Consider the following 13,950-nt stretch of genomic DNA (forward strand, 5'->3'; position numbering starts at 1 on the left):
TCGACCTACGAACTTTTTCTAAGCTTTTTATATAGGAGAGAGGCGTAAATTGTTATTGCAGACAGCTGTTTGTGTTCTGTACTCCAACATTATGTACGTTCTGTACTGGGGTTATTGTACCAAAGAATTTACTCTAATAATTTCTTTTAAGAGCATAATGTAATTTACATCTAACATTTTTTAATCTCCTTTTCGAGTCATATTTTGCGGGATAATGAATGCAGTAGTGACTTAGCCGCTTACTAATTAGGGTGTAGCCCTCTTCTTCTGTAAAAAAATATCAGAATTAAAATTTTTATATATTACTTTATAAAATAAATCAGTTTAAGATTTATTTCATATTAATTAAAAATATTTAAATCGAAATCGAGAAAAAGTTTAATACAAATAAGTTGAGACTCAATTTTGTTTTAAACAAATCAATTAAATTAATAAAATTGAAGACATACATGTTCCAGCACCGATTGAATTTAGAAAACATTGAACGTTAGCAAAGATAGAGAATAAACAATAATCCTAATCCCGAGACTAAGGACACTGACAAAAACTTGTTTGGGGAATGGGAAGAGCAGGCAATTTGCGCTGTTCAACATCGGCGACCCTATTCCAGCTGGATTTCAAGGCTCCTGATGACCCTATCCACTACAGCTTGTCAAACCCTGGCCTGCATTCTTTTGGGATCACAACCCCAACATTATGTTAGACACTGCCACACGCTATATTCATGTTTCTTCACAACTATTTTTTCCCCACGTTTCTAACCAAATGATTTTTAAATAATTTATTTTTATTGCAATTCTTTTTTTATTATTATAAAAATAAAATATCGACATTTAAAAATCGAATCAAACACAAAAATAGAAATAATCAATTTCTAATGTAATATTTTTTTTACATGTTTCAAGCTTTTATTTGGTTATTTATTCACATTATTTTCTTTTTAAATAATTTCTCCATTGTACACTGAGCAATTTAAATATTAAGTATAAAATATTATATATATATATATACACACATGCAAATGCACCTCTATCAGATACACATTTTTTTTACTTATAATATTATAATATCATATATTTTATATCAAAAAATTTAAACAACTAGATAAAAATATATAAAATTATAACAAATTATTACAGCACGTTTGGTTCGCTGTAATAGAATAGAGGCATAATGGAATAGAGGCGTAATGGAATAGATGCGTAATGGAATAGAGGCGTAATAGGTAATTCTTTTGTTTGGTTGAATGTAATAGAATAGAGGCGTAATGGTATTCTTGTGTTTGGTTGAATGGAATACAGGTGTAATAACATAAAGAAAAAAGCTAAAATGACTAGAATACCCTTAGCAAAATTTTTTTAAGTTAGATGATTATTGTTATTGTTATTAAATTTTAATAAGATTATTAATATAAATAATAAATAATTTAATCATATTTTAACATAATTGTTATAAAATATAATTTAATAAAATTTTTAATAAATATTCTTATATGAATTTACTAATAAAATCATAATATATGATACTAAAATATAATTTAAAATAATTATTATTAAATATAATTTAATAAAATATATAATTTAATAAAATTGTTAATAAATATTCTTATATGAATTTACTAATAAAATCATAATATATAATACTAAAATATAATTTAACATAATTGTTATAAAATATAATTTAATAAAATATATAATTTAATAAAATTGTTAATAAATATTCTTATATGAATTTACTAATAAAATCATAATATATAATACTAAAATATAATTTAAAATAATTATTATTAAATATAATTTAATAAAATATATAATTTACTAAAATCATAATATATAATACTATAAAATATAATTTAAATAATTATTATTAAATATAATTTATAATCTACTTTATTATTATTAAACTGCAATACATATTTAATGTGCTAAAATATCATTTGTGGAACAAATAATTTAAATATTCTACAATAAAAAATTATTAGCAGTAATAAATAACTTTAGAATTATATTTTGCATAAACATAATAACAATGAATATTAACAAAAGGTTAAATGAGATTCATGAAATTCTATGTCACAATCTATATGTTATACAGTTTTGCCACATCAAAAAGTTAGAACATTGTATATGACATACCATCCCAAATATTACAAACAGAAAAAGTTACGAAAATGTCATCAACAAAACCATAAATTTTAATGGTCAGCAATAAATCTTCTAACCCATTCCAACCGTACATCAGAAGGTAAACTAAAGAAAACTACCATTTGAGTTGGATGATCCGGAATTTTACTCAATGCTTGAAACCGTTCATCCATAGTTAAACCTTCTATTTCACATAAGGTTGGATATAAATTTGCCGCTTTCTGTTGGATGCCCTGGTGAACTACCACATCGGAGGCAATACTCCTACTGATTTGTTCGCCAATTGCCCGCATGTTTTCAGCCAATAAAGTGGCAGCATCATTAACTGAAGAAGAAAAATGACCAGTTGTATCAGAATTCTTTTTTTCCTCTTTGAAGATGAGGAACCCCCTTGGTTTTTGTCTGTTTGCGGCTCCGTGGCAGAAACATCCATGTCATCGAAAGAGACATTAGCATCGCAATCATAGTATTCGTTTCTGTCTTCATTAATATCTGCAGAAGGTACATCCTCAGCATTTATTTCTTCAAGAACGTCGGCGGCTGTTTGAGCGTCTTTCCCAGTCGCTCGATCTTTTGCGTATATGGCAGTAAGTTGGTCGTAGCAAGGGAAACTACGATGTTTGAACTGACCGGCTTCTTTATGACTCTACAAAAACGAGGAAATCATATTAGTTATAAGTTTGGTAAGAATAGGATAATAAAGAGTTGAACTCATTCTTACCTTTAAATAAGAGTCCCAGACCGCATCTTCAGCAACAATGACCTGCCTATGGTCGTCCCAACCAAAACCGCTATTGTTTTGGCCATTAAGCATGTCATACACTATTGACCAATCTCTTTTCAGTAACCTAATCCTTGACTCGATATTAGGTCTTGCCTTCAACATCGCATTAGGTAAAGCCTTCTCTAACATTTTTTCTAACTCGTTTAAGTAACCGGCTTTGAACCCCGTATCAGCGTTAAATGTCCCAATATTGTGCAAGTCCACCATGCAGGAAACCAGTGCTGCATCTTCTTCTGGAACCCATTTCCTTTTGGTTCCTCGAGATGATTGTGAAGGAACAATTGATTCTGGAACACCTGACATAATTATCTTAAGAAAAAAAACAAATTAAAATTAACTTTAATATCATGAATCATAATGTGAACACTTTATAAAATTAAAATTGAGTTCAATATCATGAATAAAAAACTCATAAAGAATAAAATTATAACACATGATGAATGAAAAGAAATCAAATTATAATTCAACAAGTTTAGTACAATACAATAAACACAAAAACACCACCAAAGTTTCACAAACTATATACATAAAATAACATAAAAGGGAAAACATGTTGAAAGAATGTTAGGACAGACAATTTTTACCTTGATTGAATTGGAAAGCTTTTCTTGAGGGTTTATTTAGAGATACTTGGGATTGATCTCTCTACTCACTGCATTTATTTAAAAGGGTCACATTTCTCCAATCATAATTTCAATAACAGTACAGTAAACTTAAATAATTTAATTGCCAAGGAACTTACAGTGATTGCGTGAAAAGAAGACGCTCAACTGTGAGTGGAGGAAGCAGTCAAACAATCCAAAAAAGAAGAGGAAGCAATAACACACTATCAAAAAAAACTGAACAATACAAATTTAGAATCATTACAAAGAACAAAATAGAAATTAAAACTATCTTTGCAACAAGAAATTCATTTCTTTATCAATCATCTAAAATTAATACTATTTGATAATCGATACCACATATAATTATACTTGTAATAAATAAGAAGGTAGAAACATTGTGATATGGATCATAACAAAAAAACATATTAATTATGAATAAATTTACCAATATTTATTAAGAATAAAGTTTATTATTCATAAATTATCAACTTCACTGGCAATTACATTTTACTGTACTTAAACTAACATATTAATATAATCTACCGATAGATTTCAGGATTTTAGAGATATGATTTAATGAATTGGTGAAATATTGTATTCCCAGTACAAGTCTATGAAGCCTACATAACATTTAACTTCCAACAAAGAGTTTTCTTGGCAATACCATACTGCCACTCATTTCAGTTTTAAATCTAGGATACCTTCAATAACAATATTTTTAGATTATTTTGATGTATTTCAATCATTATCGATTTATATAAATTTTAATATTTTAATTTCATTTTGATGTATTTTGATGTATTTCAATCATTATCGATTATTTTGATGTATTTCAATCATTATCGATTTATATAGTCCAACTTAAACTAGTTACTAATGATTTAAAACCGAAATTTAAAAAATGCAGAGACGAAACAAAATTCATGCTTCCAACCGAAAACTGGATTTTAAAGGAATAATTCATGCTTTTATTCACACCAGTACCTTAAACTGGATTTCCTGTACTATTAACATGTTTTACTGTTTCCCGAGAAATGCATTTTTCATTTCAATAAGTTTTATTTCCATGATTTTATTTTATCTCAGTCCAACCATGCATTTGTACAGACACACACACACACACACACATATCCGTATTAATAAAAAAATTGACATATATCCGTATTCAAAATTTTCAATACCAATAAAAATCAACTTATTACATCACCACTTGCAAAATATAACTATAAAAACATTACTATGGAGTAAGCCATAAAAAAACAGTCCAATTTACTTGAATTGCAACTATAAAATACCTCTTGAATTGCAACTAGAGCTTCAGCTTGCCAACGATTTATGTCTGGAGCAAATCAGTAGCTAACAGTCCAATACCTACAAAAGTTCACATTGAACATCAATTAACTGGAACATCAATACTCTCAAGAATCCCATAAGCAAAAAATTTCAGTCTTTGCAGGGATTGTTTTTTAAACCAGAAAAAAAATTTAGAATCACATCAGGTAAGTGCTTTGTAAGTCATTTAACCAAAATCCTAGTGATACACTCACAAAAAAGCAGAGCAGTATGATAGGATGAACACAGATGCAGCATTTAACCAAACTCCACATGCTGATAGGATGAACACAGATGATTACATAGACAACATCATTCTTGTAGCAGACACAGAACCATCTTAATTACAACATGTCATATAAAACAGCGCAGTTACCAAAAGGCAACCTAGGCACTTGAGGCAGACATACTTCAGGAAGCATTTCCATGTTAATGGTATGCAGCTAATGCTTGTTTACCAATCTAGTAGTCCATTTTACACACTAAAACCATGTCGGATATATGCTTATATCAAAGCACTCACACAATTTAACATAGAAGAAGGTTACTTGACATAAATAGAATGTCCTAAAAACCCTCTGATTGATGCAAACTTACCTCTTTTCAACTTTCAGGGTATTCCAAGCCAAGACAAGCTAAAATAAGTTATCATACAATTTCGATTCATATCAATGTTATAAATAAATACCCTATCCTTAAGAATGAGAAAGCATCTTAAATCAAAAAATAATGATTCTAAAACTGCTATTGACAATTTATATATAAAAGAGCCAAAATCACCTACAAGTTGAATCACTAGTAGATATAAGGAAGAAAATGAAAGTACATAGAAAAGAAAGCACTAACATAAATCCCAGAAAGAAACAGAAATTGAAACGAAAAGAAAAGGTCAACAATTCGGAAACAAACCAGCAATGAACTGAAACAAAACTTAACCAATTAAAGGGTATGATTTTACAATTAAAAGCATCTTACACAGCATTGGGAAGAAGAAGACGAAGAGCTCTCTTTGTCTCTTTTCTATACGCTTTTAACTGTATTTTCCCCGACTCTCGGATTTTCTGATTTGTCTGCTGAAATTGAAAAAAATGATCAAGAATCAAGCCATTACAACTTCTAATTCTTTATCAAATGAATTAAAGTTTTATTTCACGAAAATTGGGATTCATGAATCAATTCAACTAGTTTAAGCCCTAGTTTTCAGAAACCTTAGATGCCAATTTTTAACGATTATAAACAGAGATTCAACTAATTTGATGAATCAAGTCTTACTAAAACCTCATTTTAAAGGTGAATGCATGATTCAATTTCAAGAAATGTTGAATCTCTCATCATAGACGTAAAAGGGAAAACACGTGACAAAAAAATGTTAGGGCAGATAATGTTTACCTTGCTTGAATTGGAAAGGTTTTCTTGAGGGTTTCTTTGGAGATACTTGTTGGGATTTGAAGAACAGAAGTCTGTTTTTGGACTTCCCTACTCACTGCATTTGAAGAACAGAAGGGTGCGTTTGGTTCGACAAAACAATCAAATGAAAGTGAAACGGGAGCGGTGGAGGTCATTTACTTGGCAGATTCTGTTTGATGTTGGGAGGGAGAGTTCTGGAGGTGGATTTCGGCTTGGGAAGATGAGGGTAAAACAGGGCATAGGAATTGGGAGAACGCTAAACGGGAGCTAAACTGAACAAAGGGCAGGGAATAGAAATCGGTGAATAAGGAGGAATACGTACGTAACCGATTCGGCGCGTAATGGGCATTACAGCGAACCAAACGCTGGAATATGTGGGGCTCACCGATTCGGTGCGTAATGATAAAAATAAAATATCGACATTTAAAAATTGAATCAAACACAAAAATAGAAATAATCAATTTCTAATGTAATATTTTTTTTACATGTTTCAAGCTTTTATTTGGTTATTTATTCACATTATTTTCTTTTTAAATAATTTCTCCATTGTACACTGAGCAATTTAAATATTAAGTATAAAATATTATATATATATATACACACATGCAAATGCACCTCTATCAGATACACATTTTTTTTACTTATAGTATTATAATATCATATATTTTATATCAAAAAATTTAAACAACTAGATAAAAATATATAAAATTATAACAAATTATTAATGATTAGGTTAAATAGTCAAAATTTAATGAAATGTTTTATTTTTAAATGTAGTTATTTAAAAGTAAAAATGATCAAAACGAGAAGTGAAACTAAAAAAAGAAAAATCAAAATCCTTTACTTAGTATTGACTAATATTGACAGCTATGGTCGGTTCAGATCAATACAAAGAGCAAAAGAGTACGATATTGATAATGTTTAAACTTTTACAATGATACCAGTTCAATATTGACTACACACTATTAAACCTCAAAAAATGAATAAAAGAAAAGAAAAAGCATCGACCAATAGGTTGTATTTATTGGATAATGGATTCAGGGACAATATGGTAGCCTAATAGCTAATTCCTGAAGGAAAATTAGGTGACAATGCATATCCATATTATCTTGCAAGTGCTACAACATGTGTTTCTAAGCTTGCTTTTTCTGTTTCATCTTTCATAACTAGTTTACAAACTGAGGAAATACTTTTTAACTTTTTTGTAGAGTAATTTCAATGTATTTATGTCTATGCTAGAAAGAATACCTGCTTTTGATTTTCAGTGATCATTGGATCCACAACCCACAGTAACCAGCCATGCTGCATGATCTTCTTCTACACGTACTCGAGTCAATTCCACATTCCTCATCACTGAAACACCTATGATCAGCACGAGAATCAGGGATGTGGCATGCACTCTCAACCTGTTGGACACCATATCCTGATCTCAAAGCTATTGCAGGACAGACTTGTCGAGACATCGCACTTGCACGTCTTGTTTGCTGTTCACTCTGCACCATAAACACTTGCACACATTTACTTTACTTGCTATATCACCAATTAGGATGGTAAAACTTGGTATTTTATGAATGAATGATTAAGAGAAAAGCAGAAGGAAGACCTTTGCATAAGTCCAATTGGTAGGAATGTATGCCTCCGGAAGCCTCTCATGCCAAGAACTTAATATTGGAAGAGGATGACCCTCGGTTGTGAAAATATAATTCCGATCAACCAAAAAAGAATCATCAAAAAGAAGATACAAATATTTACACCTATAGAAAATGGAAGACAGATCAGGAAAAACGGCAGATTTGAGGGATGTATTTTTGTATCATTATAGTAGAAAGGCCGAAGATGGAAAGAAATAGATAAAAAAAAATGTCAACTTACGTTTCAGCGAGAAAGAAGCTATGTTGATGATCTTCCAATTGCATTGTTGTCACATCTCTAACACTTGCAAAACCACCTTTTACTTTGGTGTACAAATTAAGAGAATTGACAATTGATTCGCCAACTTGTATGTACCATGGATCTGTATTTAAAGAGTTCTTTTTTATTTATTTAAAATGAACTAGTAAATTCATTACTATCAAGAGCTATCAAAACCATCAATCAAATATTCAACATAAGTAGAAGAAAAACTTAGAAGATAGAACTGATAAAAAAGATTGCCATGCCGACCTTTCGTTGCTTGATAGAGGTAGAATGTGGACTCTGCCAACTCCGGCCGCAGGGGATAATACTTTTCAGTAGGATGTAACATCTGATGGTCCAACAAATACCTACAGAAATTCTATACTTTAAGTTACTATTATTCCGATGGAAAAAGAAATTGATCAACTAACCACTAGTCCCTAGTCATAACCAAAAACCATAAGCTCATAAAAGTTCAAAAGGTCAAACACCTTTCCGGTATAACTCCAAATTTCTTCCATACATAAAAGAATTCACGGTGTGATGAATTAGCAGCTCCAATATCCCCAACAAGAACCTAAAACAAGAATTCAAACATGAACAGGAGCCTTTCCATTGTAAAATAACTAAGCACCTGATGTCAGGGGCTTCAGTTACTTGCCTGTAAACCAGGCCAAAAGGCTTGAAGACTTGTAAGTTGCCAATATGTTGCTTTTCCTGTCCTCATATCAGCTTCATGGTACCTTTATTACAATAAAATGATCATAACCAGTTAGTGTTAATTTGTTAAGCTCTCAAGTATAGTTATTGCAATAGCCAGCTATTAGAAGTTGATTCTTTAAGAACTTGAGAACCTTGGTCTCTTAGGAAAAATCCTAAAAGCTTTGCGCTTAAGGATTTCAACCACTTCTCCGATTATTGCGTTTTATAGTTTAAAGTTACAAGTTGGTGGAATTAAGCTAGGAAATATATTGTTCACATATTCTGGGTGTTATTTACTTCGGTTGAATATCTAAAAGTGTTTTGAGCGTATAAATTGTGAAAAGTGACGGTGTAGATGAACAAAATATAATGGTTATGGGAGTATGTTGCTCGAACGCAGGAGTAAGAGCCAGATATAGGTACGTTCACTTTTTTGAAAATTTCCCTATACCACATCTGTTGGTCACATTATGAACATGGTTGCTTCAAGAACAATAAAGAGTTTTAGGACCCTCCTGCATCAGCAAATGACCCATTTAATTTGGAGGTTGGGAGTACCAGAGCTCAGCCTCAATGCATTTAGAAAAAATTCAATATGCGACAACATAACAGAACATTCAACTAAGTTGAAGAAATGTCATCAATGCAGTACCATGGACCATGTCTGAAATACTTCTGTACTGCAAGATAAGCAGAATGAAACATTCTCCAATAGTCCTCCTTCCCAAAAAGAATATACGCCTTGCACAGATACTCATAGAATGAATCAACCCCTTAGAAAAACCCATTCAAAAGCTAACATCAGAAAGTTGGAATTCAATTGAGAAGTGTTTCAGATCTGAAATAGAAAATAAATGCTACCCATATGACCAGATGATGCCAATATATTTAGCAACTCTCTATACTGCATAATAGAAGATCTTGCATGACATCAAAGCACAGATTGCACATACCAGCACCAATGCCAGATGAATATTCAATCCATTCTCCAGTTGTTACATCTAGTGTTGTTCCTAGTAGATTTAAGGAACTGCGCATGCTCCATAATTTTCGTAGAGCACGTAAAGCTGCAGATTCGTATCTGGGGTCACTGGTTAATCGTGACAATGCTCCCATTTCAAGAATCAGAGAACCTAAACAAAAAAGGAAATTTTGGCTATTTAAGGATAACATATTCTATGAAGTACACAGCTTACATCGTTCTAATAAGATTCTTACCACACCCTGAAGTGCTTGTTTCAGGCGTCTCATCCTCCATTACTCCGTACTGCCCACAGAATTTTGCATTGATGCGGAGTCATATATCCTCTTAACAAACATAATCAACAGAGCATATTCATACTTCCAAGAAATTAAAAGGTGCATTTCTGATTAAAATATCATGTGAGATCAGGGGAGTCTCAAACATGTCAGAAAGAGAGAATCAGCCAGTATCAAAGTGTCTTAGCGTTTCTAAAGGTTGTTTGCTACATGGTTTAGCTGCACCACTTTTTAAGCACATTTGCTATTTCTTTTTTGGTGAATTATAAGAGGAGGGCAAAGCCCTAACAGCAATGCGACTAGTGTGCTTATTACCACCATCAAATGTCTTCATGCAACACTAACCATCAGAATGTATCTTATATTTTGGAATTCAATACATGCTACAGATATCACTAGTGTGTTTCCGGTACTACCTTTAAGTTAACCCAGGCATATGGTAATCCAGTTGGTGTATCGAAAGCAGGTAAAAAGCGGCGCCCCAAATCTTCAGCAAGATTAAGCAGCTGATTTTTGTAACACCCTTGAACCAACCTGTTTGTGGAATCAGTTGCAAGAATATGAGCAGAAATAAGTCCTCCAAGAACTCTTATGTTGCACTACACAATAGAAATCAAGTGAAAAGGGATGTAATTAGAAATGCATCATGTAAGTTGATCTCACTAAGAATGTGACCTACAACCTAAAAGATAACCATTGATCCCATAACAGTAAGTTTCAAATATAATCAATTAGATTATGAAAATTTTAAACAAGCCCATCCTACTTAATTCTGTCTGCATAAGGTACCATATTAGATACCTCAAAAAGATTTATCCTGGCATCAATGTTGAAAGTCAGGTTTTCAGATAGCCATGTAACTGCCCTTTCAAATTCTGTGTTGTTTCCCATGATAACAAGGCTGAGAAGAGCAGAAAACTTGTATAAGAACAAGGACTCGGCATAAGACTTGGCAAAATTCAGACATGCACAAGCGAATATATAGGTGGTTTGATTCACAGCATTAACATATTGCCTACAAATTTGTTTTAGGAAACAGGTCATACCTGGACAATGATTCAATAAGTGTAAGGGCAGATCCATTATAGTTTCGCGGCAAGTGTTGAAGCTGCAAATGAAAGAATAAATTGTTAGTATTCCATTAAGTACTGTTATTCTCAACTAATAATATATTACCTTTAAATTTCCAAGCTCGCTAAGAGAGTCTGTGAAGCTTTTGGTAAGAGGCTTCAACTCATCATGCTGTAAAGAACTGAATGTAATTCAATATGAAATCCGAGAAATAATATAGTCTGGCTTATTGAAATGAAAACACGGACTGACCGGGAACGCGTGTTTCATGTAGTTTTCATATGCGTGATAGAACCTGCAAAAAAAAGAAAAAGGCCCAAAAATTATATAAAAAATAGATGCCAAATCCAGAAGCACAAAGTTCAGGTAATTGGACAATTTCAATCAGAAATTAATCTTCCTTTGCTTACAAAATAATTTCATTCCCAGGATGCAGAGTTCAAGTTGAAGGAAACATGCGTTGGTTGTATCAATTTCAAAAAAAGTGAATAAACATATAAAATTTTCTTTTCCACTACATTTCCTCGGGCACCAAACAGAAACAACCAAAGGGAGAGGGAGGGGTGGGGGGATCCAAATTGACTATTGACCAATACCCATTATCCCAAGCACATAAATATCAAACACCCATGAATTAACATCGGAATTTGATCATAAAAGAAATTGGGAATTTGGGCTTACATTTTTCTAACTTTCTCTCTCATGTTCCTCTTCTTAGCAGCCCAAGGGGAATCAAGCTGAGACATGGAAGGAGCAATGAAGGCGGGTGAAATGAGGAGGAATAGGACAAGCCAAGCTCCATAACTGCGAGATAACAGCATAGTCTGGTCTTGGGTTGAATTTGGACAAGAAAGCGAAATTGTGAGAGAGGCAAATGAGCTCGGGGGGTGTCGCTGTAGATCCGGAGAGGATTTGTTTGAAGCTAATATTACAGCAATGTTGGAACAATTGCGAATATTTACCAGATTTGAGAGATAAATTAATTAGACAAATGGCATGGATTGCAAATTACTCACCATTTACAATTTGCTAACCAACTGAACAGTATTTTTTTTTTTTTTTGGTTTTATAGTAATTTAAAATTTTACTGAAGCAGGAAAAAGTAAACGAAAAAAATAAAATGATACATTAAATATTTATAATAATTTAAAAGAAAAAAATATATAATTAATAGAATTGATTTTAAAATTAAATAGAATTAATTTCAAAATTAAATTATTTCCCAAAACAAATGTTTATTATGATTAATAGTGAGTTTTAGTTATTATTTTAATATTATAAAATGAGGCGTTTATGAATTTATGAATTCTTCCGCCTGTTTTATATTTTACATAAAGGGTTGGTGTAAAACTTTAGGTTAATATTTTACTTCCAGATCTAATTTGAAAAATTAATTTAAAATTTTGCACGAGCCCGATTAGTCGGTATTGATATTTTTTATATTATTTTATACGTTGAAACATTAAAATAAATATTTATCAACAAATAAGAAAAATTAAAAACATATAATTAAATTAAGATAAATGTAACTTAACAAGTAAATACCTCTAAAATAATAATAAAATTAGTAATAAAATAAGAGTTGTATAATATTCAAACAATAACAACAAAATAATAGTGATATAATAATGAAATAATAGCAAAATAATAAAAAACAATAAAAAAGTAAAAAATATAATAACAATTTTTTTTTTACAAATTCAAGTTAGGCCGAGTAAAAAGTAATTTAGGTGAAACTTTACCCATTTAAAAATAAACTTTTTTTTTAAACTTATTTTTTAAATTTATATTTTTATCCAGATCTTCTAATAAGAGAAAAAAAAATTGAAATATTGGATATGTTGCGGACTCAACAAAAAAGAAACAATGCTTGTTCGATAATTTCAATTTCAAATAATCATGTTTATTTGATAAACTTCCTAATATAAAAAGTTATGACTTTCCAAAAAGATATTTGTATATTTATTGGTACATTATATATAAATATTTGGTTGAAGTTGAAATAATTAGTTCACTCCATCCAATTTTGTGTGAAAAATTTTCACTACAAAACTTTTCTTTATTTCTCATAATCTTGAGATATTTAATGATTTATTTTATTCAAATTGTGATATTAGTAACTAGCATTTGAATGTTATTTACGAGACATTATTTAAGTGTATAAATTGATAAACGATATACTAAATCAAAGTTTATCTATAATATGTATTTTCATTGTTGATTTAAAATCACCATAAGCTAAACGAAATTTATAAATGATTACACATGTTTTAGTCTATGTTATAAATGTTGGACTATAAGTTGTTTTAACTAGAAATGAAATATGTTATAAAGTGTAACTTTTGGTTAAGAGTTGTCACTATTCATAGTGATAAGTTAGGTCTCTTGAATACCAAAAGTTGTGCCACTTAGTTATTAACCAAGAGTTGTCACATTTATAGTAATAAGTTATATCTCTTGTTACCAAAATTCATGTCATTTAATTATTAACTGTCGTAACCATTTTTTTTGAAAAAAAACAGGAATTGACTTAGATTTTTGGAAATGAAAACGAATAGAGGAGTCGCCACCAATCTTTTTTGATGAGGTGTGATCGGATCACCTTAAATTAATCATTTTAATAAAAGTTAAGATTTACTAAAACGATAATTTTTGGTCTACGAAAATCAGCAAATGAGTTCGGGAGTCGGTTACGCACAAGGAAGGATTAGCACCCTCGATACGCCCAAAATTGGTACCTAGTTGATTA

At 30.9% G+C, this 13,950-nt stretch overlaps 1 protein-coding gene across 10 annotated transcripts; it reads right to left on the minus strand.

The window, feature by feature from the left end:
* Window positions 1-537: 537 nt before the first annotated feature.
* Window positions 538-12,192, minus strand: LOC107933600 (alpha-mannosidase I MNS5). Of its 10 annotated transcripts, none has more exons than XR_005901270.1 (22): window positions 11,883-12,192; window positions 11,454-11,496; window positions 11,307-11,372; window positions 11,177-11,238; window positions 10,932-11,031; window positions 10,547-10,729; window positions 10,089-10,137; window positions 9,824-10,003; window positions 9,523-9,643; window positions 8,830-8,911; window positions 8,660-8,745; window positions 8,436-8,536; window positions 8,145-8,286; window positions 7,876-8,026; window positions 7,521-7,765; window positions 6,255-6,348; window positions 5,841-5,935; window positions 4,829-4,904; window positions 3,671-3,767; window positions 3,513-3,580; window positions 2,866-3,237; window positions 2,036-2,790 (listed from the first exon to the last, which is right to left on the minus strand). XR_005901270.1 is itself a non-coding variant. In XM_016865858.2 (16 exons), the coding sequence occupies exons 1-15, from the start codon at window positions 12,020-12,022 to the stop codon at window positions 7,541-7,543; spliced, it is 1,731 nt and encodes a 576-aa protein (XP_016721347.2). In that variant the 5' UTR covers window positions 12,023-12,192; the 3' UTR covers window positions 538-671; window positions 7,521-7,540. The 10 variants fall into 10 exon arrangements, 1 of the variants encoding a protein (XP_016721347.2); XR_005901275.1 differs by having other exon boundaries at window positions 5,841-5,938; XR_005901271.1 differs by lacking the exon at window positions 6,255-6,348 and having other exon boundaries at window positions 3,671-3,698.
* Between the last annotated feature and the right edge of the window lie 1,758 nt (window positions 12,193-13,950).

This window comes from Gossypium hirsutum, chromosome A09 (assembly GCF_007990345.1).
Source record: "Gossypium hirsutum isolate 1008001.06 chromosome A09, Gossypium_hirsutum_v2.1, whole genome shotgun sequence".
NCBI classification, from domain to species: domain Eukaryota; kingdom Viridiplantae; phylum Streptophyta; class Magnoliopsida; order Malvales; family Malvaceae; genus Gossypium; species Gossypium hirsutum.

What these genes read in the sequence shown, in the direction of transcription:
- LOC107933600 (XM_016865858.2), bottom strand. Translation starts at nt 12,022, where the DNA reads ATGCTGTTATCTCGCAGTTATGGAGCTTGGCTTGTCCTATTCCTCCTC. An exon ending in CTTATTGAATCATTGTCCAG is followed by an intron (nt 11,032 to 11,176) that starts GTATGACCTGTT and finishes TGCTCTTCTCAG; the next exon opens with CCTTGTTATCATGGGAAACA. An exon ending in TTTGGAGTTATACCGGAAAG is followed by an intron (nt 8,537 to 8,659) that starts GTGTTTGACCTT and finishes GAATTTCTGTAG; the next exon opens with GTATTTGTTGGACCATCAGA.